The sequence below is a fragment of the Aspergillus sclerotioniger genome (genome assembly GCF_003184525.1).
Source record: "Aspergillus sclerotioniger CBS 115572 chromosome Unknown BO94scaffold_21, whole genome shotgun sequence".
In the NCBI taxonomy this organism is placed as follows: domain Eukaryota; kingdom Fungi; phylum Ascomycota; class Eurotiomycetes; order Eurotiales; family Aspergillaceae; genus Aspergillus; species Aspergillus sclerotioniger.
In genome coordinates, this window is record NW_020291011.1 from 327,575 (window position 1) to 351,727 (window position 24,153).

At 35.6% G+C, this 24,153-nt stretch overlaps 2 protein-coding genes across 2 annotated transcripts; one reads left to right on the plus strand and one right to left on the minus strand.

Annotated features, from left to right (window-relative positions):
- Positions 1–18,997: 18,997 nt before the first annotated feature.
- Positions 18,998–21,360, plus strand: BO94DRAFT_537025 (uncharacterized protein). Its single transcript, XM_025612175.1, has one exon. It carries the CDS (start codon positions 19,031–19,033, stop codon positions 21,266–21,268), a length of 2,238 nt encoding a protein of 745 aa, XP_025465439.1. The 5' UTR covers positions 18,998–19,030; the 3' UTR covers positions 21,269–21,360.
- Positions 21,361–23,488: 2,128 nt separating this feature from the next.
- On the minus strand, positions 23,489–23,974 carry BO94DRAFT_625963 (uncharacterized protein; the record flags this gene model as incomplete). Its single annotated transcript, XM_025617321.1, has 1 exon — positions 23,489–23,974. The coding sequence occupies one exon, from the start codon at positions 23,972–23,974 to the stop codon at positions 23,489–23,491; it is 486 nt and encodes a 161-aa protein (XP_025465440.1).
- Positions 23,975–24,153: the final 179 nt, after the last annotated feature.

Genomic DNA, 24,153 nt, shown 5'->3' on the forward strand with positions numbered 1-24,153 from the left:
AGCTCAGGGCTTTCTTGATCCAGTTAGATCTGTATCTTAACATGAATAAGAAAAAGCTTAAGAATGAGAAGAACAAGATCTTTTTCGTATCTACTTATCTGACTGAAGCAGTATTCAATTAGTTTAAACCATATATCTGAGAATAACAAGAAAAGTCAGTAAGTAATCAGGATAATGATATAAAGTAATTTTTTGCTAGTTATACCAGATTTAAACAGTGTCTTGAATAAATGTTCAGAGACATTGATGCAGCACAGAATACTGAGTGAAAGTTATAATAATTCAAACAGACTAGATTAGTATTTATATATATTTCAGAGTTTTAACAAGTTATTAGTTACTTGGACTGGGATGATGATACCTATATTTTATGATTTGAAGAAGGACTTAAGATAGAGATCTAAAAGAAGATTATTTAGTAAGAATGACTAGACATATTGACCAAGATGATTAAAACAGTAGTTAAGATTGATAATAAGTTATATAACTTTAATATAAAATAATAAGAGAGCTGATGGACCAGTGAGTCTATATCTTAATATAATAACCAGCCAGGTTATCAAGCCAATAATGGAAGGTCAGCATAATCTAGGAGCTTGGGATATAAAGATCCCTATAGATTAAAATCAATAGAGCTGGATGTAGTATAGCATCAGACTCAATAGACTTAAGTATCTAAGAAGGAACTTGAACAGTGCAAACAAGACTACTTATACTTTAGCTGCGGCAAAGCAGATCATTAATTAAAGAACTATAATCAGAAACAGTAACAGCCTCAGAAGTAATTAAGCACTATGAACCAAGATTAAGACAGAGAAGTCTATAATATTATCGCTATTCAGCACGAAGTTTGGACAGAATCTGTAATACAGATATTAAATAATAAGAAGCTATATATTATTCAGTATGGTTAGTTGTTAGAGGACAGGACGTACTATGATTAGTTAAGATAATAGACTACTCTGAATAAGTTAATAGTATTATCTAGTTAACAAGAGGATTAATAATTGTCTGTACTATTAGTTTGGACTATAGAAGTTAATAATAATAGTTATAAGCTAGTTTTGAGGAATAATTATCCTAGTATAGTTTAAAATAAAGATAAACTGTTAGATAAAGAGTACAGTATATTGTTTAAAGGCCTTGAATCCAGTAAGAAGAGACTTAACGAGATACTTGATATCCCTAAAAAACTCTTATCAGAAATTAGTAAACTCTGTTTATTATAGTGAGATAAGGATAAGAAAAACTAGAAGAATGATCAAGAAAATGTTACTTATTAATTAGACTGTATCTTGAAAAAGATCTTGGAGAATCTAGCATGATTCTGTCCAGAACTTAAAATAATTATACAGCATTGCCCATATTAGGATTTAAAATATTGGGAATCATGAAACAAGACTTAGAAACAATATCTACAGAGATATTCTTATTATCTAGAAGTTTGTTTAACATGTGGATGAGATAATATGGATTATTATTACTAGTTATTAGAGATTAATTAGAAAGTAAATATTACAGGAATAGAGCCTTAATATGATAAACCATGTTTATGCGTCTATTTTAAAGAAAGTAAAGATTATTAAAGATATAATAAACTTTCTTAGCTTATATAAACACATGCTTAATATATCATGATTAGAAATATATTATTAATTACTGATCTAAGGTACCGGAAGTGGTTAGGGCTAAGATAAGTCACTGTCTATACTTTATCTTTAATTATATATATAAAGAGTACTAGAGACACTTTTATCACAGATTAATGTATTGGCTAATATGTTTTAATGATTAGTATATAATATACTGCGCGGTAAAGATAGAAGGCTTAAGATTTTTAAGAAGATATTCACAGTAGTTAGTACCTAATTAGCCGGAACAGTAGTTAGCAGTTACAGAGTTAGGGCCATATCTAAAGATTTAAGTAGTTATATTAAATTAATCAGTCTAAGTACTGATAGATTTTGGAGCGACCGGGAACTTCATAAACCTGTGATTTATATAATAGCTTAAGATACTTGGATAATAGAAAACAGAACCTGAACTGATTACAGGACTGAATAGAGAGAATTTAGGAACTCTTATATTAACAGTCAAGTCAGAAACTGTATTTATAACTGTAAAGGGTTATTATAAGTGTATAGACTTTGATATGACATCTTTAAGATAGTATAATATTATATTAAGGATTCTATAGTTCAGGAATCATAACTCATAGATTGATTAGAAGACTAAGAGTCTTTAATTCATGAATTGTGATTGCCTAAGATAATACTAGCAAGGACTAGGTATAGAGTCTGGATCTATACAGCCCGCTACTTAATAAGAGACTGAAGCAAGGATTAAGTAATCTATTAAAGGGAGGTTGAGAACGCTATAAAAGCCTAATATACCAGGTATTAGAGATAACTTAAAGGAAAATAGCAACTTAAGTATAGTTATACAAGTAATAGCAGTAACTAAGCCATTATAGAGAGATTGGCTCATGGAATTATCAGGATAGGTACTAACAATAATTAAAAAGTACTGCAAGTATAGTATTAATAGTATTAATATAGAGATTAAGATGATTATCCAGGGACTAGAAGATTTATGGGAACTTCTAGCTGCGGTCAAGAGTAACGCGCAGATCTTATTATAGTATAAGAGATTTAAGGACTTATTTAAGTAGTTAGAGTAATCTGAATTACTTTAGCACAGAGAGTATAATCATACTATTTTTATAGAAAAAGAAAAGTTACTAGTATATAGAAAGATTTATCTGATATCTGAAAAGAAATCATAGATACTATAAGAATATATTAATGATTAACTGGCTAAAGATAATATCAGGCCTTTAAAGTCACTAGCAGGATATAGAGTCCTATTTATACTAAAAAAGGACAGTAGTTTATAACTATGTATGGATTATTGATTACTAAATATTATTATGATTAAGGATTGATACTCGTTACTTTTAATTTTGGAAATCTAAGACAAGATATAAGGAATAAAGTGATTTATTAAACTTGATATTACAGATATATATTATTATATATATATTGTGGAAGATGAAGAATGGAAAACCATGTTTAAAATAAAGTACAGATACTTTAAGTACTTGATTATGTTATTTGAGCTTATTAATACATCAGTATTATTTCAGTAATATATTAATAAGATTTTTAAAGAATATCTTGATAGGTTTATAATTACTTACTTAGATAATATACTGATCTTCTTAAAGACTGAGAAAGAATATGTAAAATATATAAGACTAGTTTTATATAAATTATACTTATATTAGTTATAATACAAGCTGAAGAAGTATGAATTCCATATATAGAAAATAGAGTTTCTGAGATATTAGATATTTATAAAGAGAATTTATACTGAGTGAGCTAAAGTGCAAGTTATATAGGATTAGTCTTAATCTAGAAATCTGAAAGAACTACAGCAGTTTATCAGATTAGTTAACTACTATCAATAATGCATGGATAGATACGCTATCTATATGACGCCACTCTTCAAGCTTATAAAGAAGTTAAAGAAGTATTAGTAAAAAGAATCACAGTAGAGCATGTTTGAAGATATCAAGCAATAACTTACTATATTATCAGTGCTTGTATAGCACAATCTAGAGAAAGAAACAACCATTAAGACTGATATATCAGATTATGCTGTTAGTATGTATATAATACAACCCGGAGAAGACAGAAAACTAAAACTAATTATATTTTACTTAAAGAAGTTGGTTCAAGCGGAACTCAACTACGACATTCATAATAAGGAATTGTTAGCTATAATAGTAGTGTTCAAGCAGTGGAGGATCTACCTTAAAAAAGTGAAGTATACTATTATTATAAAGATAGATCATAAGAACTTGACTTACTTTATAATAACCAAAGAGTTGACCAGAAGGCAGGCACAATAGGCAAAGATTTTGTCATAATATGATTTCAGAATTATATATTGTAAAGAAGTAGAGAATGGATATGCAGATATGCTGAGCCGTAGGCCAGACTATAAATTAGATAAGAAAGCTATTAAACTGACAATCCTAAAGCAGAACACGGATGGGTTGATCAGCTATAATAAGACCAATCTAGCAGCAATGTTGGAAATAGGTAGTAACTTAATTAAGTAATTGGCTGAAGATATAAAAAATGATAAAACATTCTAAGAGATGAGTAAGGACTTATTAGATAAGATCACTATCAATGAAAATAGACTAGCCTATTTTCATGGATTAATCTTTGTATTAACTATAATAAGGACAGAGATTATGGCTAGGCACTATGACAAACCATCCAAGGATTATTTAAAAATGGAAAAGATAATTGAATTAATCATGAAAAACTACTACATTCTGAACCTCAGATAGAAAATATATGATTATATTAAATAATATAAGACTTATATTAGAGATAAGTCTGTAAGATACTAACCCTATGGATAAATACAAGTACAGGAAGCGCTATAGTAGTTATAAAAATAGATAATAATTAACTTTATTGATTTATTACTGGAATTGGAAGGGTTTAATATTATTATAGTCATTATTAATTGTCTTATTAAATATATTTATCTTATATTAAGTAAGATGATAATAACAGTAATACAGATAGTAGAACTGTTTCTAGAAAATATTGTTATATATTATAAGATATTAAAGTACATTATATCAGATTAAGATAAGTTATTTATCTTAAAGTTCTGGAGATTACTTGCAGATCTTATAGAAATTAAAGAATGAATAATAACAGCTTATTACTTATAGATAAATGGGTAAATAGAAAGGATTAATTAGATAATTAAGTAATATTTAAGACATTACATAAATTATTAGCAGAATGATTAAACAAATCTGTTACTAATAATATAGTTTTTATATAATAATACCAGTTACTTAATTATTAGAGTCTTATTATTCTATATTAATTATAGATATTATCTGAGATTTCTAAAAATGTTATTAAAAAAGCAGTAAGTTATTAATATAGTTAAGAATATTGTTATATTTACAGAAAACATATATTTATAATTATTCTGAGACATTGAGTTCATGAACTTATATAGTAAGATATACTATAATTATAGATATAAAAGAAAATCTAATTTAAAAAGAGAGAAGAAAGTGTTCCTACTCCACAAAAACATTAAGATGAAATAATCAAGTCAGAAGCTTGACTATCATAAGCTAGGACTATTTGTTATTGAAGACAAGAAGGGACCGGTCAACTACAGGTTAAGATTATTAAAATCAATGAGCAAAATTTATCCAGTATTTCATATCTTATTGTTGGAACCTGCATTAAAGAACGCTAGAATCACAGAAAATATAGAGATTGACAATAACACAGAGAAAGAATATGAAGTTAAAAAGATCCTAGACTATAAGAAGATTAGTGGCAGATTAAAGTATCTAGTGAAATGGAAAGGATATGATATCTTAAAAAATATGTGGGAACTTATTGAGAATTTGACAGGCTGTTATCAGCTTGTGGAGCAGTACTACTAATAGACAGGTTGAAGTTTGCCCAGAAAGAAGAGGAACTAACTAACTGAGTTAGACTAGGAGTATCTGATGCAGCGGCAAGTTGAGCAGCGTCGTGCTTGTTAGCCAGACACTCTAGCTCGCGGAGGTCCTCAGCGCTTAGAGGATCCTCATTATTTAGTTATTTCAACACATTCGAGTCGTGATCTAACATCCGACTACCATGATCTTTAAGAAATTTTCGATGTTTTTGCAAACGTTTCATTTTTGTAAACAGTAGCTCAATTTACTTCTCAGTCTCTTCAATTTCTTGAAATATCTTCTCTTCATTATGCTGAAGCTTATCTCACTCAGAATCACTGTGAAATTACTTCTCATACTTACAGCCACAACGAGTGCAGGCCGCACAATTTCAGTTTTTGAAATCTATAAAACAAGGAAGACTGTGGGAATCACACCAGGTGCAAGGGGAATCAACCTGGATACTGTTATAAATAATCTGGTCAGCCTGCTGATAATACTTCTTGTAATAATTACACAGAAGCATGATGATCTATCCTGAGAGGAAACAAAATCAAAGGACTCAGCTAATCTGGACGAGGGACACGCACCTTTATATTCTTGAGGACAAGAACCTTGAAGAAGGGAAGGTAGTGTTACAGACCCCTGCTAGCTGGACAACTAGTAAGGCGGGTATATTAGGCAGAAGGCCACATCTAGACGGAAGGGAACTCTTATCAAGAAGAACCCTGACCTGAACCGTCAGGTGCTACGGATCACATGACCATGGTATACAGACAAGCATATGGTATATAACATACTATTATGGTCTATGACTACCAAGCGGGTATATGATAGACCTGATGGTATACGAAATGATATACAAGGGACGGATATATAAGGACGCTCATTCATGTACTTAGTTAGTTCTGTTCTTCGTGCTCAATAACACTATCTTTAAGTAACCATATGTTTTGATAAAGCTTAATAATAATACTTATCTGTACTTACTTACAGATAGCTGCGCGGCACTATCTAGCCTTACTTCTCTTCTCTTGTTCAGGACAAGTCACCTTTAGACAAGTCATTGACCTGACTACCTTGATTCAGTTCACAGGTACGTATCGGAACGGGAGCTAAGCTAACAGGAACAGGGAGAAGCGATCCTAGGGTTTGACATATAACTGGTAAAGATTTACTTTATATTATTATCCTAATTATTTATTAACTTTTCTTGATACTCGCGGATGTACGGTTTAAACTAATTAAATACTGATTTAGTTAGATAGATAGATATAAAAAAGATCTTATTAACCTTATTTCTAAGCTTTTCTCTATTTATGCTGAGATACAAGTCCAACTGGGTCAAGAGAGCCCTGAGCTTTGCTTGATTACTGTTAAATAGCTCTAGTAATCAGACCTTAACAAATTTAACTATCAAGCAACCTTTAAATAACTGGTTTTATTATTTTAAGGCAGTGATACTTCCTTGTAACTAATTAATTATTTTTATTAGTTCTTATATTATCAAGCCCTGCTGCTGTAAGGCGCGCGATAAGTTTAATATAATTAATATAATAAATAATTATTACTGGATAACACTCATACTGACTAATGCTTAATATATTAAATCCTAGGATCACTTCTTCCTGTTCCTATTAGCTTAGCTTCCATTCCAATACATATCTTTAAATTAAATCAAGGTAAGTCAGGCTGATAACTATCTAAAGAGAACTAGTCCTGAACAAGAAAAGAAAAGTAAGGCCAGATAGTGCTGTGCAGCTATCTGTAAGTAAGTATAAACAAGTATTATCACTAAGCTTTACCAAAACATATGGTTACTTAAAGATAGTTATATTAAGCACGAAGAACAAAACTAACTTAGTACATGAAAGAATGTCCTTATATATCCTATCCTTTATATACTATTCCATATACTATCAGGTCTGCTGTATACCCATGCGGTAATCATAGACCATGGTAGTATGCCATATACTATATGCTTGTTTATATACCATGTTCACGTGACACGTGACACATGACAGCTCAGCTCAGGGTTCTACCTGATAAGAGTTTATCTTTTTATCCGGGCGTCGCCTTCTGCCTGACGTAACCGCCTCACTAGTCGTTCAGCTAGCAGGGGTCTGTAACAAACACGTTGAGATGAGGATAAAGAAAACCAGAAGAACAATTAGGAAAATATTGTTTATTAATTAAACCATATCTTAAAGAAGATCTTGGAGAATCCAGCATGATTCTGCCTAAAACTTAAAATAATTATACAGCATTGCCCACATTGGAATTTAGGATGTTAGAAATCATAAAATAAGACTTAGAAACAATATTTACAGAGATATTCCTGTTATTTAGAAGTTTATTTAATATATAGATAAGATAATACAGACTATTATTACCAGCTATCAGAAGTTAGTTAGAAGGTTAATATCGCTGGAACAGAATCTTAATATAATCAACCATATCTGTGCATATATTTTAAAAGAAGTAAGGATTATTAAAAATATGATAAACTCTCTTAACTTATATATGTTACAGACCCCTGCTAGCTGAACGAACTAGTAAGGCGGACTCGTTAGGCAGAAGGCTACGTCCGGAGAGCAAGGACTCTTATCGAGTAGAATCCTGATCTGAGTAACCTACAAACCGGGACGGTTACACAACACGTGACCACGACGGACATGTCACCGACACGCTAGAACATGGCGGCGCTACGACAGAACATGGCGGCGACATAACATACCATGGCGATGCCATGACGAGGAATAGGATATAAGGACACTCTTTCCTGTACTTAGTTAGTTCTGTTCTTCGTGCTCAATACAACTATCTTTAAGTAACCATACGTTTTGGTAAAAGCTTAGCGACAACACTCATCCGCACTTACTTACGGATAGCTGCGCGGCACTATCTGGCCTTACTTCTCTTCTTCTGTTCAGGACCAGTCACCTCTTAGATAGTCATCAGTTTGACTTACCTTGGTTCAGTTCAAAGGTACGTATTGGAACGGAAGCTAAGCTAACAGGAACAGGGAGAAGCGATCCTAGGGTTTGACAATATATTATATAAATACTTGCTTTATATATTATAATTAAAAACATATTATTAACTACCGTCTTAAGATACCGGAAGTAATTAAGACTAAGATAAGCCATTATCTATATTCTATCTTTAATTGCGTATATAAAGGGTACCAGAGATATTCTTATTATAGATTAATATATTGGCTAGCATATTTTAATAATTAGTATATAATATACTATATAATAATAATAAAAGGCTTGAGATTTCCAAGAAGACATTCAAGATAGTCAGAACCTAACTAGCTAGAATAGCAGTTAGTAGCTACTAAATCAGGACCACATCTGAAGATCTAAGCAGTTATATTAAATTAATCAGCTTAAATATTGGTAAATTCTAGAATAACTAGAAACTTCATGAATCCGTGATTCATGCAATTGTTTAGAATACTTAGATAATAGAAAACAGAATCTGAACTGATTGCAGGACTAAACAGAGAGAATTTGAGAACTCTTATATTAATAGTCAAGTCAGAAACTGTATTTATAACTATAAATAGTTACTATGAGTATATAAACTTTAACATAACATCTTTAAAATAGTATAATATTATATTAAAGATTTTATGATTCAGGAATCATAATTCATAGATTAATTAAAAGACTAAGAATCTCTAATTCACAAATTGTAAATGCCCAAGACAACACCAGCAAGGACCAGATATAGAGTCTGGATCTGTACAGTCCGTTACTTAGTAAGAAGCTAAAGTAAAGACTAAACAATCTATAGAAAGATTAAGAATACTATAAAAGCCTAACACGCCAGGCATTATAAGTAACTTAAAGAAAAATAATATCTTAAGTATAGTTATACAAGTAATAACAGTAACCAAGCCATCACAGTAAAATTAGCTTATAAAATTATCAGGATAAGTACTAATAATAATAAAAAAATATTAAGAGTATAGTATTAACAGTCCTGATACAGAGGTCAACATGACTATCTAAAGACTAGAAGATTTATAGAAACTTCTAGCTATAATCAAGAATAATATACATATTCTGCCATAGTATAAGAGATTCAAGGACTTATTTAAATAGCTAGAGTAATCTGAATTATATTAATACAGAAAGCATTACCATACTATTTTTATAAAGGAAGAAAAGTCATCAATATATAAAAAGATTTATTTAATATTTAAGAAGGAATTACAGATATTATAAGAATATATTAATAATTAATTAATAAAAGATAATATCAGGCCTTCGAAATCGCCAGTAAAACATAAAGTCTTATTTATATCAAAAAAGAACAGCAGTTTACAGCTATGCGTGGATTATCAGCCACTTAATATTATTATAATCAAGAATTAATTGTTACGGACCCCTGCTAGCTGAACGAACTAGTAAGGCGGACTCGTTAGGCAGAAGGCTACGTCCGGAAGGCAAGGACTCTTATCAAGTAGAATCCTGATCTGAGTAACCTGCAAACCAGGACGGTTACACAACACGTGACCACGACGGACATGTCACCGACACGCTATAACATGGCAGCGCTACGACAGGACATGGCAGCGCTACGACAGGACATGGCAGCGCTACGACAGGACATGGCAGCGCTACGACATAGCATATCGGCGACATGACATATCATGGCGATGCCATGACGAGGGATAGAATATAAGGACACTCTTTCATGTACTTAGCTAGTTCTGTTCTTCGTGCTCAATAACACTGTCTTTAAGTAACCATACGTTTTGGTAAAGCTTAGCGACAACACTCGTCTGCACTTACTTACGGATAGCTGCGCGGCACTATCTGGCCTTACTTCTCTTCTCTTGTTCAGATCAAGTCACCTTTAGATAGTCAACAACCTGACTTGCCTTGATTCAGTTCAAAGGTACGTATCGGAACGGGAGCTAAGCTAACAGGAACAGGGAGAAGCGATCCTAGGGTTTGACATTAATATCTGTTATCTTTGATTTCAGAAATCCAAGATAAGATATAAGAAACAAAGTGGTTTACTAAGCTTAATATTATAAATATATATTATTATATATGTATCACGGAAGGTAAAGAATAAAAAACTATATTTAAAATAAAGTATAGATACTTTAAGTACTTGATTATACTATTTAAGCTTATTAATACACCAGCATTATTTTAGTAATATATTAACAAGGTTCTGGAAGAATATCTTGACAGGTTTATAATTATTTACTTAGATAATATATTAATCTTCTTGAAGACTGAGAAAGAATATATAAGATATATAAGACTAGTTTTATATAAATTATATCTATATTAATTATAATATAAGCTAAAGAAGTATGAATTCTATATATAGAAAACAGAGTTCCTGAAATATTAAATATCTACGGAGAAAATCTATATTAAGTAAGCTAAAGTATAAGTTATATAAGATTAACCTTAATCTAAGAATCTGAAAGAACTACAGTAGTTTATCAGATTAATTAATTATTATTAATAATTTGTAGACGGATATGCTATCTATATAATACCACTCTTCAAGCTTATAAAGAAGTCAAAGAAATATCAGTAAAAAGAACTACAGTAGAGTATATTTAAAGATATCAAGCAGTAATTTACTATATTATTAATACTTATACAGCACGATCCAGAGAAAGAAACTACTATTAAAACTGACGTATTAAACTACACTGTTAAAATGCGTATGATACAACCAGGAAAAGATAGAAAGCTAAGATTAATTATATTTTATTTAAGAAAGTTGGTTCAAGCAGAACTTAACTACAATATTCATGACAAGGAATTGCTGGTTATAATAGTAATATTTAAGTAATGAAGAATCTATCTTGAAAAAATAAAGTATATTATTATTATAAAAATAGATCATAAGAACTTGACTTACTTTATAATAATCAAAGAATTGACCTGGAGATAGGTAAGATAGGTTGAGATTCTGTTACAGTATGACTTTAAAATCATTCACTGTAAGAGAACAGAAAATGAATATGTAGATATGCTGAGCCGCAAGCTAGACTATAAACTAGATAAAAAGACTATTAAACTGGCCATCCTAAGGCAAAATACAGATGGGTTGATCAACTATAATAAGACTAATTTCACAGCAATGTTGAAAATAGGCAGTAATCTAATCAGATAATTAGCTAATATTATAAAAGAAGATAAAATACTCTAGAAAATAAGCAGAGACTTACTAGACAAAATTATCATTAATAAGGATAGACTAGTCTACTTTCACAGACTAATCTTTATACCAACTGTTATAAGAATAGAGATTGTGGCTAGACACTATGATGAACTACTTAAGGGTTACTTAAAAGTTAAAAAAACTATTAAACTAATTATAAGGAATTACTACATTCCAAACCTTAGATAAAAAATATATGATTATATTAAACAATATGAGACTTATATTAAAAATAAATCTGCAAGATACTAGCCTTATAAATAAATATAAATACAGAAGGTATTACAGCAGCTATAGAAAAAAATAATAATTAACTTTATTAATCTATAACTAAAATTAGAGAGATATAACACTATCATAGTCATCACTGATTATCTTATTAAATATATTCATCTTATACTAAGTAAGATAATAATAATAGTAATACAGATAGCAGAACTATTTCTAAAAAATATTGTTATATATTATAGGATGTTAAAGTATATTATATCAGATTAAGACAAGTTATTTATCTTGAAGTTCTAGAGATTATTTATAGATCTTATAAAAATTAAAGAATAAATAAAATAACTTACCACCCGCAAATAAATAAGCAAATAGAAAGGATTAATCAGATAATTAAGCAATATTTAAGACACTATATAAACTACTAGTAAAATAATTAAGTAAATTTATTATTAATAATACAGTTCTTATATAATAATACCAGCCACTCAACCATTAGAATCTTATTATTCTATGCTAATTACAGTTACTACCCCAGATTTCTAAAAACATTATTAAGGAAGTAACTAATTACTGATATAGCTAAAAATATTGTTATATTTATAGAGAACATATATATATAGTTATTTTAAGATATCAAGTTCATGAACTTATATAATAAGATATACTATAATCACAGATACAGGAAGAAACCTGATCTAAAAAAAAGAAAGAAAGTGTTTCTACTCTGCAGAAATATTAAAATAAAATAATCAAATTAGAAGCTTGATTATTATATGCTAGGACTATTTATTATTAAGGATAAGAAGGGACCAGTTAACTACAGGTTAAGGTTGTTAAAATCGATGAGCAAAATTTATTCAGTATTTTATATCTTGTTATTGAAACCTGTATCAAAGAACGCTAGAATTACAGAAAATATGGAGATTAATAATAATATAGAAGAAAAATATAAAGTTAAAAGAATCTTAAATTACAGAAAGATTAATAGCAGATTATAATATCTAGTAAAATGGGAGAGATATGATACCTCAGAAAATATATAGAAACTTATCAAGAATTTGACAGGCTGTTATTAGCTTGTGGAGTAATACTATTAATAGATAGGTTGAAATTCGCCCAGAAAGAAGGAGAGCTAACTAGCTGGGATAAACTAAGATTGGGCTCAGATATGATGGCTAGTTCAACACTATCACTTGCGGCAGTACTAGTCTTGGCCTTAGATATTGCAGTCTTTTAAGTGTGTAATCTTTCTTGCGCTTTATATTTCTTTTATTCTTACTTCTCAAGCTTTTCTAGTTTTTTAATCTTCTTTATATCGCGAGCTATGAAATCGCCAGCTTATCTTTATAATAACTGCTTTTATTTTTATAATTGAAGAAGTTTTGCCAGAATGACTTTCTCTTTCTCTTTGATAGAATTTTGGGCCTTGACTAAATACTTCCACTCGATGTTAGAGAAGGAAGGATCAGGTATTTTATAATAGACACTATTTATCTTTATATACTTATTATAATGATTAGAACTCTCGGGTTTGATACATACCTTATATAGACGGATACAGCACTTACAAGGAAAGACTGTAAGAAAATCCTTATCTTTAATCTATCAGCAAAGACTCTTCTTATACACAGAGAAACTAGATAATATAATTAATAATTTAAATAAAAAATTTGGAAACAGTACTAAACACTTACCTCACAGGAGAACACCGCTGATTTATGTTTCTTAAGGATAAGAAACCTTAAAGAGGGGGAGTGGTATTACAGACCTCTACTAGCTGAATGACTAGTAAGGCAGATATATTAAGCAGAAGACTACATCTAGACAGATAAGGACTCTTATCAAGTAAAATCCTGATCTGAGTAACCAATACCCGGAGCTGTTATACGATACATGATCACGATGGATATATCACTGACAAGCTATAATATGTCAGTGCTATAACAGAATATGATAGTGCTATAACAGAATATAGCAGTAACATGAAATAATATATTAAGTAATATAATATAATATAGCGATGCCATGATAAAGAATAGGATAAAAGAATACTCTTTCATATACTTAGTTAGTTCTGTTCTTCGTGCTCAATAACACTGTCTTTAAGTAACCATACGTTTTGGTAAAGCTTAGCGACAACACTCGTCTGCACTTACTTACAGATAGCTGCGCGGCACTATCTGGCCTTACTTCTCTTCTCTTGTTCAGATCAAGTCACCTTTAGATAGTCAACAACCTGACTTGCCTTGATTCAGTTCAAAGGTACGTATTGGAACGGAAGCTAAGCTAAACAGGAACATGGAAGCGATCCTAGGGTTTGACAAATATATTAAATTGATTTATGTTTTGCCAGATGGTGTGTGAAGCTGATGGGATCCAGATTATTGTAAAGAAATAACTGATAGATGAAGCACTATAAGATTAGATAGAGTATGGTGGTAAGATTACAGGGTTTAAACAGATTATCAAGCCTTATGGACTCTGATATAGGGCCATGAAGGTATTTAATAATAGCCGTGAGTCTTTCTTATCTAGTTTTTTCTCACTCAGATTGCTTGAATCTTAATCCTTCTTTTCTTAAGCAGTGAATGTGATGAATGAGATTTAAAATATGATATTATAGTATACTAGTATCAATATATTTATGAAATACTATAATATGAGCATACATGTCAACGCTTAGGCAATTGTCCGGGGTTTACCGGTCTAAAAGCAGCTAATGTGCTTTACCGCTTCTATAAGCTGGTTAATTGATCCCTGATAATCATACAAGCTTGACAATACTAGCTATATTAATAAAGTATATCATATGCATGTTTTGCAGGAATATATTTATAAATATAAACAGATTCAGGATAAGAAGAAGTAAGTTTATAAAATAATGAAAAAGAATTTGTATAAAAATTCAGTTCCAATTTCTAACAGATAATAAAGAAGCTATCATGCCCCGGTCATCAGGCACAGAAACATGTTAAGACTTGTGAGAAACAGAGTAAGAAGATAAACCAGTAATATTAGTAGATATAACATGAGTTTTGAAATAAGTAGCAGCGGCAGCGTAATCATCTAGTATATAAGAATCTGGAACAATACAAGAACAAGCAGCCAGTAATTAACAGTAAGCAGTAACTCTCCAGAAAATTAATAAATAAAGAGATAATGTGCACGCTGGAATGAACCAGGTATATAACTTTCCAGCATATATTCTTGATTAATATAATTCTTACCATGCCCAGCTCTACTATTAAGAAGAAATATCAGCATTAAATCTCTGTAATCAATACAGTTATTACTTTCTATAATATAGAAAAAGGATTGTTTACTAGATAACTGAACGTTTTCTAGAAACAGTATATTAATAATATACTATTATCTACACCCCCTCTAAAGCGATAAGAAACATGTTCAGTGGTTGAGAATAAAACAGAGTTTTAATCAATGATTTTATCAGTCTGCATCAAATCTGTGGATAAAAAACTAATTATCTGCTTTTTATATATTTTAAATTTCAAGATTTCTATAATTAAATAATTTAGACAATATATTACTCCGGGATCTCTTAACAGATACTTTATAAATAAGTATATTAAGCATTTTCTTAAGGACATGCATCTCACGTGTAATATCTGTAATAAAAAGCTGGAATATAAGAAATATATAAGAAATTATATGTAGACAGTGTATGGAATTATCTTCTATTAGTTATTAGCTATTCTTAGTCTAATATAATAATCATCTTTCAAACCTCTACTTTAAGATCCGGTTTTATATTTACTTGATTACTATTAACCAATTTAGATTGTTCTTATATACTTCTTGATAATACTATTAATTTAACATGTATCTTCGTGTATTTCACTATATTATCTAACAATATTATCTTTATTTATTTATTTTTCTTTAAATATATACTGATAGAAATAAAACTAGTGTTTACCGTCCGCCTGCAAATTAATATACAATAATAGCCTGTATATTTACTGAAAAATATTAAAGCCTTTCAAATTTCAATTTCCCAGTTCATTCTAATATTTGTAAAGAGATATCTATTATCAAATATTATTAACTATAGTTCTTGTTTTGTCAAACCCTTTATCTATACCAGCACTTTAGCTTTTTAACTACACTATCTAAGTATTACACGTCAATAACAGAGATAAGAACTTTACTTATCTAGCAGCTGCAAGGATCTTCAGAAAAGTAGTACTTATTCAGTTTTAAAAACTTGTAGAAAATTAATAATAAGATCTCTCTTCAAATTAATCATAAAGATCAAAGTAAATGTAATTATTGATTGGCTTGTTTTATTTAACATGAGTAAGAATTTCCTGCAGTAGAATTAGAGATATTAAGATATTAGGAATCATATACAATCTAATAATAGAACTCTATCACTATTTCTTTCTCATTTCTTTCCCATTTCTTCCTCCATCTTTTTCCTCTACTTTCTCCCTTCTTCATAGAAGGGCCATCCATCCCCACGTAATCTATCCTGCCCTGTTTCCCTGCGAATAATAATGTCCAATCATTCCGCTAGATAGCCTTATAATATATATCCAATATCCCTATCAAGGTAGAAATGTATTCATTATATTAGCATCAATAAAGCCCCAGTTCACATCCACGCTAGTCCTAAAATAGTTGAAACTGTTACTATCGCCTCGCAGACAATCAAGAACTGAACTTGCTGGTGGTTATTTCATAAAAAACTAAGCGTAGAGAGGAGAGCTAACTATACTAACACACTGCAAAATAAAGTCCTCCTGGCAACACTAGTCCTAAGAAAGAAAGCGGTATTGCAGGTGTACTGGCAGCACCCATTAACCTTACAATCACACTATACCAAACTCACCTTTCAGCCTTTTTCATCAGATGCCACGCTAGCAGTCGTGACAGAAACTGTCCTACAAGTTGCTAGCCACGGATCAACAGACAGATCAACACCTGATTAAAGGGTAAAAGAAAGTAAGCACAAGCCTAAATTTAATTTTAAGAAGCAGGATAACCCAATACCCATATATTTATAAACCAACTTTCCATGCTAATCATACAATCGAGATATCTACCCAGCAGGTCGTCAGATTCTAGGATTCAACAAGTCTTGAATAGTCAATTTTCTTGTTCTCAGTTTCTAGCCAGGTAAGCGGGAGACTAGAATATATCAAACGATCTATTAAATACAGTCAGACTTATTCTCCACGAAGGATAGAATACCCAGATTTTGAGGGCATTAAATATTAACAGTCAGGTAAATAGTGGAAGAACCCTTTCAACACCTAGTTTTCAATAGTATATTAACCAAACGCAACGGAAGTCCAGCTATCTAAATACACGAGAGGGCTTCCCAGGTACAACCATCAAGTGTTGTACAAAGATAAAGCCGCTCAAGTTTTTCTTTTCGACTATCCAGAGCATCATCAGTTTATTCAAATACCCATTTCTCATGACAGCACTTTGACTCATTTCTAGAGGGCAGGGAGCAGACCCGCTTATCAGTCGCCCCACATGAACGAGAGTGGCAAGAATCAACAATCAAATGCTCCACTCTCAAAAGGCGTTCAACCAGAGTGGTCAACCCCCCTAAAACAGGTGCGATTCAACCCAGCCTTTAATTACCCCCAGTCTTTAAATTACCCTCAGTCTTTAGTTTCCCCTAGTCTTCACTTGACCGCAGTCTCTGGTCACCCGCAGTCTTCCCACAGCCTCCTATCAGGACCTGCAATCGCTTGTGCCACATTCTAGATTAATCTTCAGACCTGACAAAGTAGTCTGGTCAGATAATTTGCTGGTGTAGCAAACATAGCCCAAAGACCTGGACAAGCTTAGAGTAGAGTATGAGGTAGGAAACGGAGCACAGCTGGACTGGAATAATTGACACGCTCTATTGAGATCTCCAGCTAAATACTAGGCAGCATGGCCTTGACTATCTGGTCAATAAGGTCTATACTGAACAATACAATAATACAGCAGAAATGCTGGAGTAGGCTCGGAGCTCAATAGTCATCAGTGCTATTCTGTTTAGTAGAAACGAAGCAATCCAAACCCTCGCGACAAAGACCCAGGTAACATGATAAATCAGGGTATATACTGTCTGCTTTACCAGTTGAGGCTCAACTGCAAACTCTAGTGTCGTTCGCGGTTCCGGGGCCTTCGCATTTTATTCTATATGCCACAATCTTCTCATTTCTCGACCCCGCTACAGCACTATGAACTTTTTCAGTTGCCTGGGCTTGTTGCTGGTCACTCAGTACGTTCTGCGACTCTTTGATCGCGTATCTGGCAGCTAGTTCTTTCCACGTGATCTGTTTCGGCTTTGGATATTAACGAGCTCTTAAGGACACGTCGTACCCAAAACCGAGAGAAATAACCTGGGGCGAGCTAGCTGCTCAATATGAGACGGGGGAGGCCAAGATGTAAGATATTGGGGCGGTGGTAATGGGCATTTTGAACCTCAGATACGTTACAGTACAAGAATGTTTGACATTAAAATCTCTGTATAATCCGGGGAAAAAGTATCTTTGTAGTGCACTAAAAGAATAGATATATACGTTTAGATGGTTAAGGTTACTCCACACTCCAGAAGCGGCAGTTACCCACACCCGACGAGAAAGCTTCGTAAAATGGATCCTCACACGATTTCTTTGCGCTTTTTGGCCGTTGCCGCCGGTACTCATTAGGGTCCTTTCCCAAACGGACATTTTTCCCCTAGGGCCTTCTTTCCCTCAGGGGCTTTTCACCCCAGGAACGTTTTCCCCCAGGGCCTTCTTTCCCCTCAGGGGATTTTTTCCCTCAGGGAATTTCCACCTCAGGGATGCTTCTCCCCAGGGCCTTCTTTCCCTCGGCTTTTTCGGGGTTTATTCATCGGCCCGTTAGGAAGATATACACAGGCCACGTGACTGTGCGTATATCTTATCACGTATTGAACTTCTCATCGTTTCCGAGCCCGCAGAGCCACCAATTATGATTGGCTGGAACGGCAAAAAATAAGACCGGGACCGACCGAGGCCAAGCTGATATGTTACGGCGACCTCTCCGCATACCCGCCTAGTTGATCGTCAACCGAATGAACACTTTTTGATAAACCCCATCAAGCAAATGGAAAACAGCAGCCCACCCGACTACCAAGCGCTCTATTTGAGGGCAGAGGAGGAACGCCAGCGGGAGGCAGAGCTTAGGAAACAAGCAGAGGAACGCGAACGACAAGCAGAGGAACGCGAACGACAAGCTGAGGAACGCCAACGACAAGCAGAGCAGGAAAGGGACCAGGAAAGAGAGCAAACACGACGAACCACCTTTGCAGAGCTAATTCGATACTGCCACAACTATACTTCTCTATGCCTGAGAGTTGAAAGTCCGTCCCGTTCTACGACGGGAACGATTCCGGCGCCTAAGGGGAAGCGTTGTCCGCTGCAACTTCTGCCTTGGACCGAGTGCACAGCCATACAGCAAGAGATCTATCACTCTGTTTGTACCTATTTAGCACCGCCTGGACAACCTGCTGCACAAGTGTTTCCGTCGCGTACTGTCCTAAAGGGGTTTGGGGAAGAGTTCAAGAAGAGAGCTATGAGCAGTGAGCAGGATCTGCAAAGCTATGAGAGATTCGGGGTGGAGAACCATGTCCGTGATATTATCGCGGAACTCTGCAGGATACGTGCTGCTCGAGAGGAATTTCAGTTAGGTCATGGAATTCAGTTCGATAATCACGCAAATGCTCTCGATGCGGTTGACGCCGACCAATCTAAAACGGATAAATCAGCGAATTCCCGACCGGATCAATATTGCATCCACCGTGTCGACAGTGATAAGAATACAACTATTATGACAGTTGAGTACAAGCCGCCTCATAAACTATCTGTGGAGAATCTTCGAGCGGGTTTGCGACCGATGCAGTTCTGGGATGAAGTGGTTAGACCGGACTCTGTTCCCACGGAGGGGCCCGAGAAACTGAGATATAATGCGGCCTGGCTAACCGGCTCGGCTGTGGTTCAGGAGTATCATGTTATGCTCCAGGAAGGGCTCGAGTACTCATATCTGACTAATGGATTTGCATTGGTTTTGCTGCGGGTCCCCTATGATAATCCGGAAACCTTATACTATCATCTCTGTGAACCCAACATGGAAGTTAACCTGGATGATGAACTGAGTTATCTACAACAGCCGCTAACAGCTGTTGCTCGGGTATTGTGTTTATGCCTCATGAGTTTCCGCTCACAATATCGTGACCAGGAGTGGCGGAATGCTACAAAGAAGCTGCCAAAATGGAAGACAAGTTTCGATCATACACGTTCCCAGATCCCGGAATCGGAATTGCAACAAAACCCACCTGATTCACAATATACAGTATCGGAGTATACGAGCTCCGAATCTACTACATCAGAATATATACCGTCTTCGTCTCCTGCTCCATCCCCTGCCGGCACCCGTCGAATACCCACCCGGTCTCGAGCTAGCTGCGCGTCGCCGAATCTGACATCACGTCATGATTCTGACTCTGACGCAGATCAAGCTCCAGGAGGAAGGAAGCGTGGCTTCAGTCAGGTTGCATCCTCTTCTTCGTCTCCATCTCCTCAACGATCAGCACATCTGGCGGGAGATCAATATACCCCGATCGGCAGCCAAGGTCAGCAGCATACCGCACAGTTTTGCACCCAGAAATGTCTACGTAGCCTGCAACGAGGTGGTCAGCTGGATGTTAATTGCCCAAATATCATGCTCCACCGACAGGGGGGGGACAGCAGCCAACACCCCATCAATGCTAAAACGCTGATCAAGCAACTCAAACAGCAACTAGATGAAAATATCGACCGAGACTGTACACCAATGGGGGGTTGTGGCGCATCGGGAGTCCCATTTAAAGTTACTTGTACGGCATATGGATATACTATGGTCGGTAAAGGAACAACTCCCCGACGGTGGGAGGAGGTCAAACGTGAGGAAGTCGTATACCGTGTACTCGACCAAGCACAGGCTTCTGCTGTTCCTGTTTTTCTGGGGGCAATCGATTTGGCCAAATCCTACTTCGTACATGGAGCTGGCGAGATCTGCCACATGCTTATCATGGCCTGGGGGGGTGAGCCCATACATAAGATAGAGCGTGATACTACGATCACACGTGAGATTGCGAGGTCTGAGAAGGAGATCTGTTCCTTGGGAGTCTCACACCAGGACCTCCGGTCGGACAATATTCTGTGGAACGCCGAGCTGGGACGGGCCCTGATCATTGACTTTCACTGCTCGAAACTGAATCACCGACCTATGAAAAGGCGGGTGAAGTCACCCGGGAGGCATCCATGTAGAGAACTGCACAAGCGAAAACGACTTTGTATTGTCTAATAATGAAGGTGAGAGGAATTGCATGCCTACGCATGAAGGAATAATATGGACTGGCAGTAATGTAATAATTGAAAAATTCTCAAGTAAATGCAGGATCATGGTTTATACAGTAGCTGCCTTCATAACTTGAAGTCCTTATGAACAGTCTGCCGGATTGTCATCGGCAAAAGAAATGCAGAGGGCCTCTAAATCTCAGTACGTTAAAAGACATAGTTCTGGGCCGAAGGCCACAATATTCCGTGTAAGTTGACGACGGCGGAGCCACAGATGAGTAGTAGTATATTCATACGCTGACCCATCCGCCTTGTGTTGGTTTCCCCACTAGACTAAAATACGAATTCGCATCTTTCTCGATTGGGTAGGGACAGGCCCCGGGGTGGCAGGCGGTGGCGGGCGGCAGGCGGGCGGTGCAATGGGAGCCGTTTCTGGCGCCCCACTAACCGTGTCAACGAATACCCGCAATTTTTTTTATTGATTAGTCAGTCAAGGATCCATTATTATCACGTGATTGAAAGAATTTGAACGGCCTGAGCCTTGCAATATTTCAATATTGCTGCAACGGGTCAAAAAATCATGAATCTCAGCAACCCTATTTCGGGCACATGGTTTAATCCCGACCTTACCCGACCTTCTAAAAGTAGAGTCCGGTAGGTGTCAAAGTCACTCACCGTCAAGTAGACAAAGAGACATATATCGCGCATGGCGATGAGTGCAGAGGGAAAAAGCGTCCCCAGAGTACTACTATGTACCTGGGAGTGCACGTTCTCTGGGTTGCGCATGGACTTGGGCCTAGATCTGACTCGGCGTGGTTCAAGTAACAACCAAGTAATTGAGCCGATCCACGATAACTAGTAGCTTATATCTCCTACGAGGTTCAGAATAAGATGTTGAAAAGCAAGGAATAAGCGGTTTGTTCTTCAATTCTCTTTGGGGCTCGTGGAAAAGTTAACCAACTTGAGGACTTTGGCAGTTTGAAGGGAACGACTGAAAATCAATTCATATCAGAAACTCCGATCTACAGGAAGAGCCAGAGTTGCACCATGTATTTCAAGGAAACGCAGTGAGTAGTACATACGACCACAGGGTGTGGAGGGAGAACAGGGCTTCCCGTCCGCTCAGCCGTACTTAAGCCGCACGCCGGGGGTGACCTGTTGCATGTTTTTCTCGCGTTGCTGCAATTTTTCTTATCATGGACAAGGATAGAATACCTATTTTGGCGTAAATTTGGTAATCGCTGCTTTCCACCCCCCCGCCCCCATCCCTTCTTTTTGAACACGTCAGTTTAACTATTTGTCCTACCAAGGCATTTCTACATATGACGATCCATAACAATCTGGGAAGGAATCCGAAATTATACATCACGCGTCCTTCAAAAGACCTCAGTCAACATTGGTGAGCCTATCGGACTCCTTGATCTCCCTGATTTCTCTGTCCTCCTATTCCCTAGCTCTCGGTACCATCTTGCCCATCCCAAGACCACTGCACAATGTATTCGGCCTACCATCCAATACCAATCCTCCTCGAGCTCGGCACAACCCGACCGCGACGGCAGGTTTCCGGCCTGACCCGCGACCGACCCTATCCTTGTGTAATCCCGATTAGGCCGTCAATCGATCGAACACTATGAATCCCTAATGATACGGTCCGGATGATGCTAAGGCTAGCATAGTTATGCATGTATTAGATCAACCCACAACATCATCTAAACAAATCAGTAATGCGCTCCGAATAATCTTAGTCTTTTTCCCTCCCGGTGGAAATTCCCGATGACACCAATACCAGGAATCGGGTTATCGGTGGTGGGTCTCCTCATGCGAACCATCTACGAAAGAGTGGGCACAACTGGTGAATCTACGAAGGGTTGGTTGATATGGAGGGAGTTTTGTGATGATCGAGGGAGTACGGTGCTGAAGGGTCTGCATTCTATGTATATATAATCTACAGTCGTGACCTGGCCGGCCATCGGCGACTCGGAAGGAGTACTCTGAAGAGTCTACCTTCGGGGATAAGGCAATAATCAATCAATCAATCGGTGGTGGATCTCCGGGTCTCCATCCCTTCATGGTAGAATAAATCAGAGAATAAATCAGAGAACCGTGCAGCGTCCCAATGTGTACTCTACCCCGCAGCAAATGTCTGAACACTTCAACCTATCCTACCAATCGAGATCTAACTTATATAGCTCTAATTTCCCGGGCGTAACCCATCTCAAACACCTCCCTACCCCCGATCCCCATACGTAATAACAACAGGGGTATCCCTCCTCCTCTTCCTCACCAAACACTCAACCTCATAATCAACCTCTCCCTTCTCCATCCTCGCCCTAATAAAAGACTTCTGTATCCAATACACCACTTCATTCCCCACAATTCTATTCACCTCCAACGTATCCAAAACATCTCTCACATATCTAATACAATTAAGCCGATCGATGTGAAGATCCTCGGGTCTGATGCCCCGTGCAATAGCATTGACTTTGCTGATATCAGTGGCGTTGAAGGTGCCCACTAGGATGAGTTCGTCTTGGTTATATAAGATTCGCGGGTTTCGGGTTTCGGTGTGGAATTTGAGATGCGAGCGGTGGTCGTATTTGACGCTTAGGAGGGTTTTGTCATTTAGAGAGCCGTCGTCGAAGAAAAGGGCCCAGTGGGAGGGGCGGTTTTCTTCCTCGTAGATGGTTATGTAGAGGTCTAGTGTTCCGGACATTGGGGGGTTTGTGTCGGTGGGTGGAGGAGGGGGCCGTGGGTGGGTTGGTGGTGAGTGGTTGTCGTTGAATTGTATTTGATGGGAGCTTTTGATGGGAGGATGGAAGGTCGCATTTCAAGTCGATAGATGGATGGAGTTAAAATTCTTCACGGGACGGGCTTTATAGGCGTGAAGTTTTT

Excerpts from the sequence above, each read along its gene's own strand:
- BO94DRAFT_537025 (XM_025612175.1), top strand. The coding sequence starts at position 19,031 with ATGGAAAACAGCAGCCCACCCGACTACCAAGCGCTCTATTTGAGGGCA.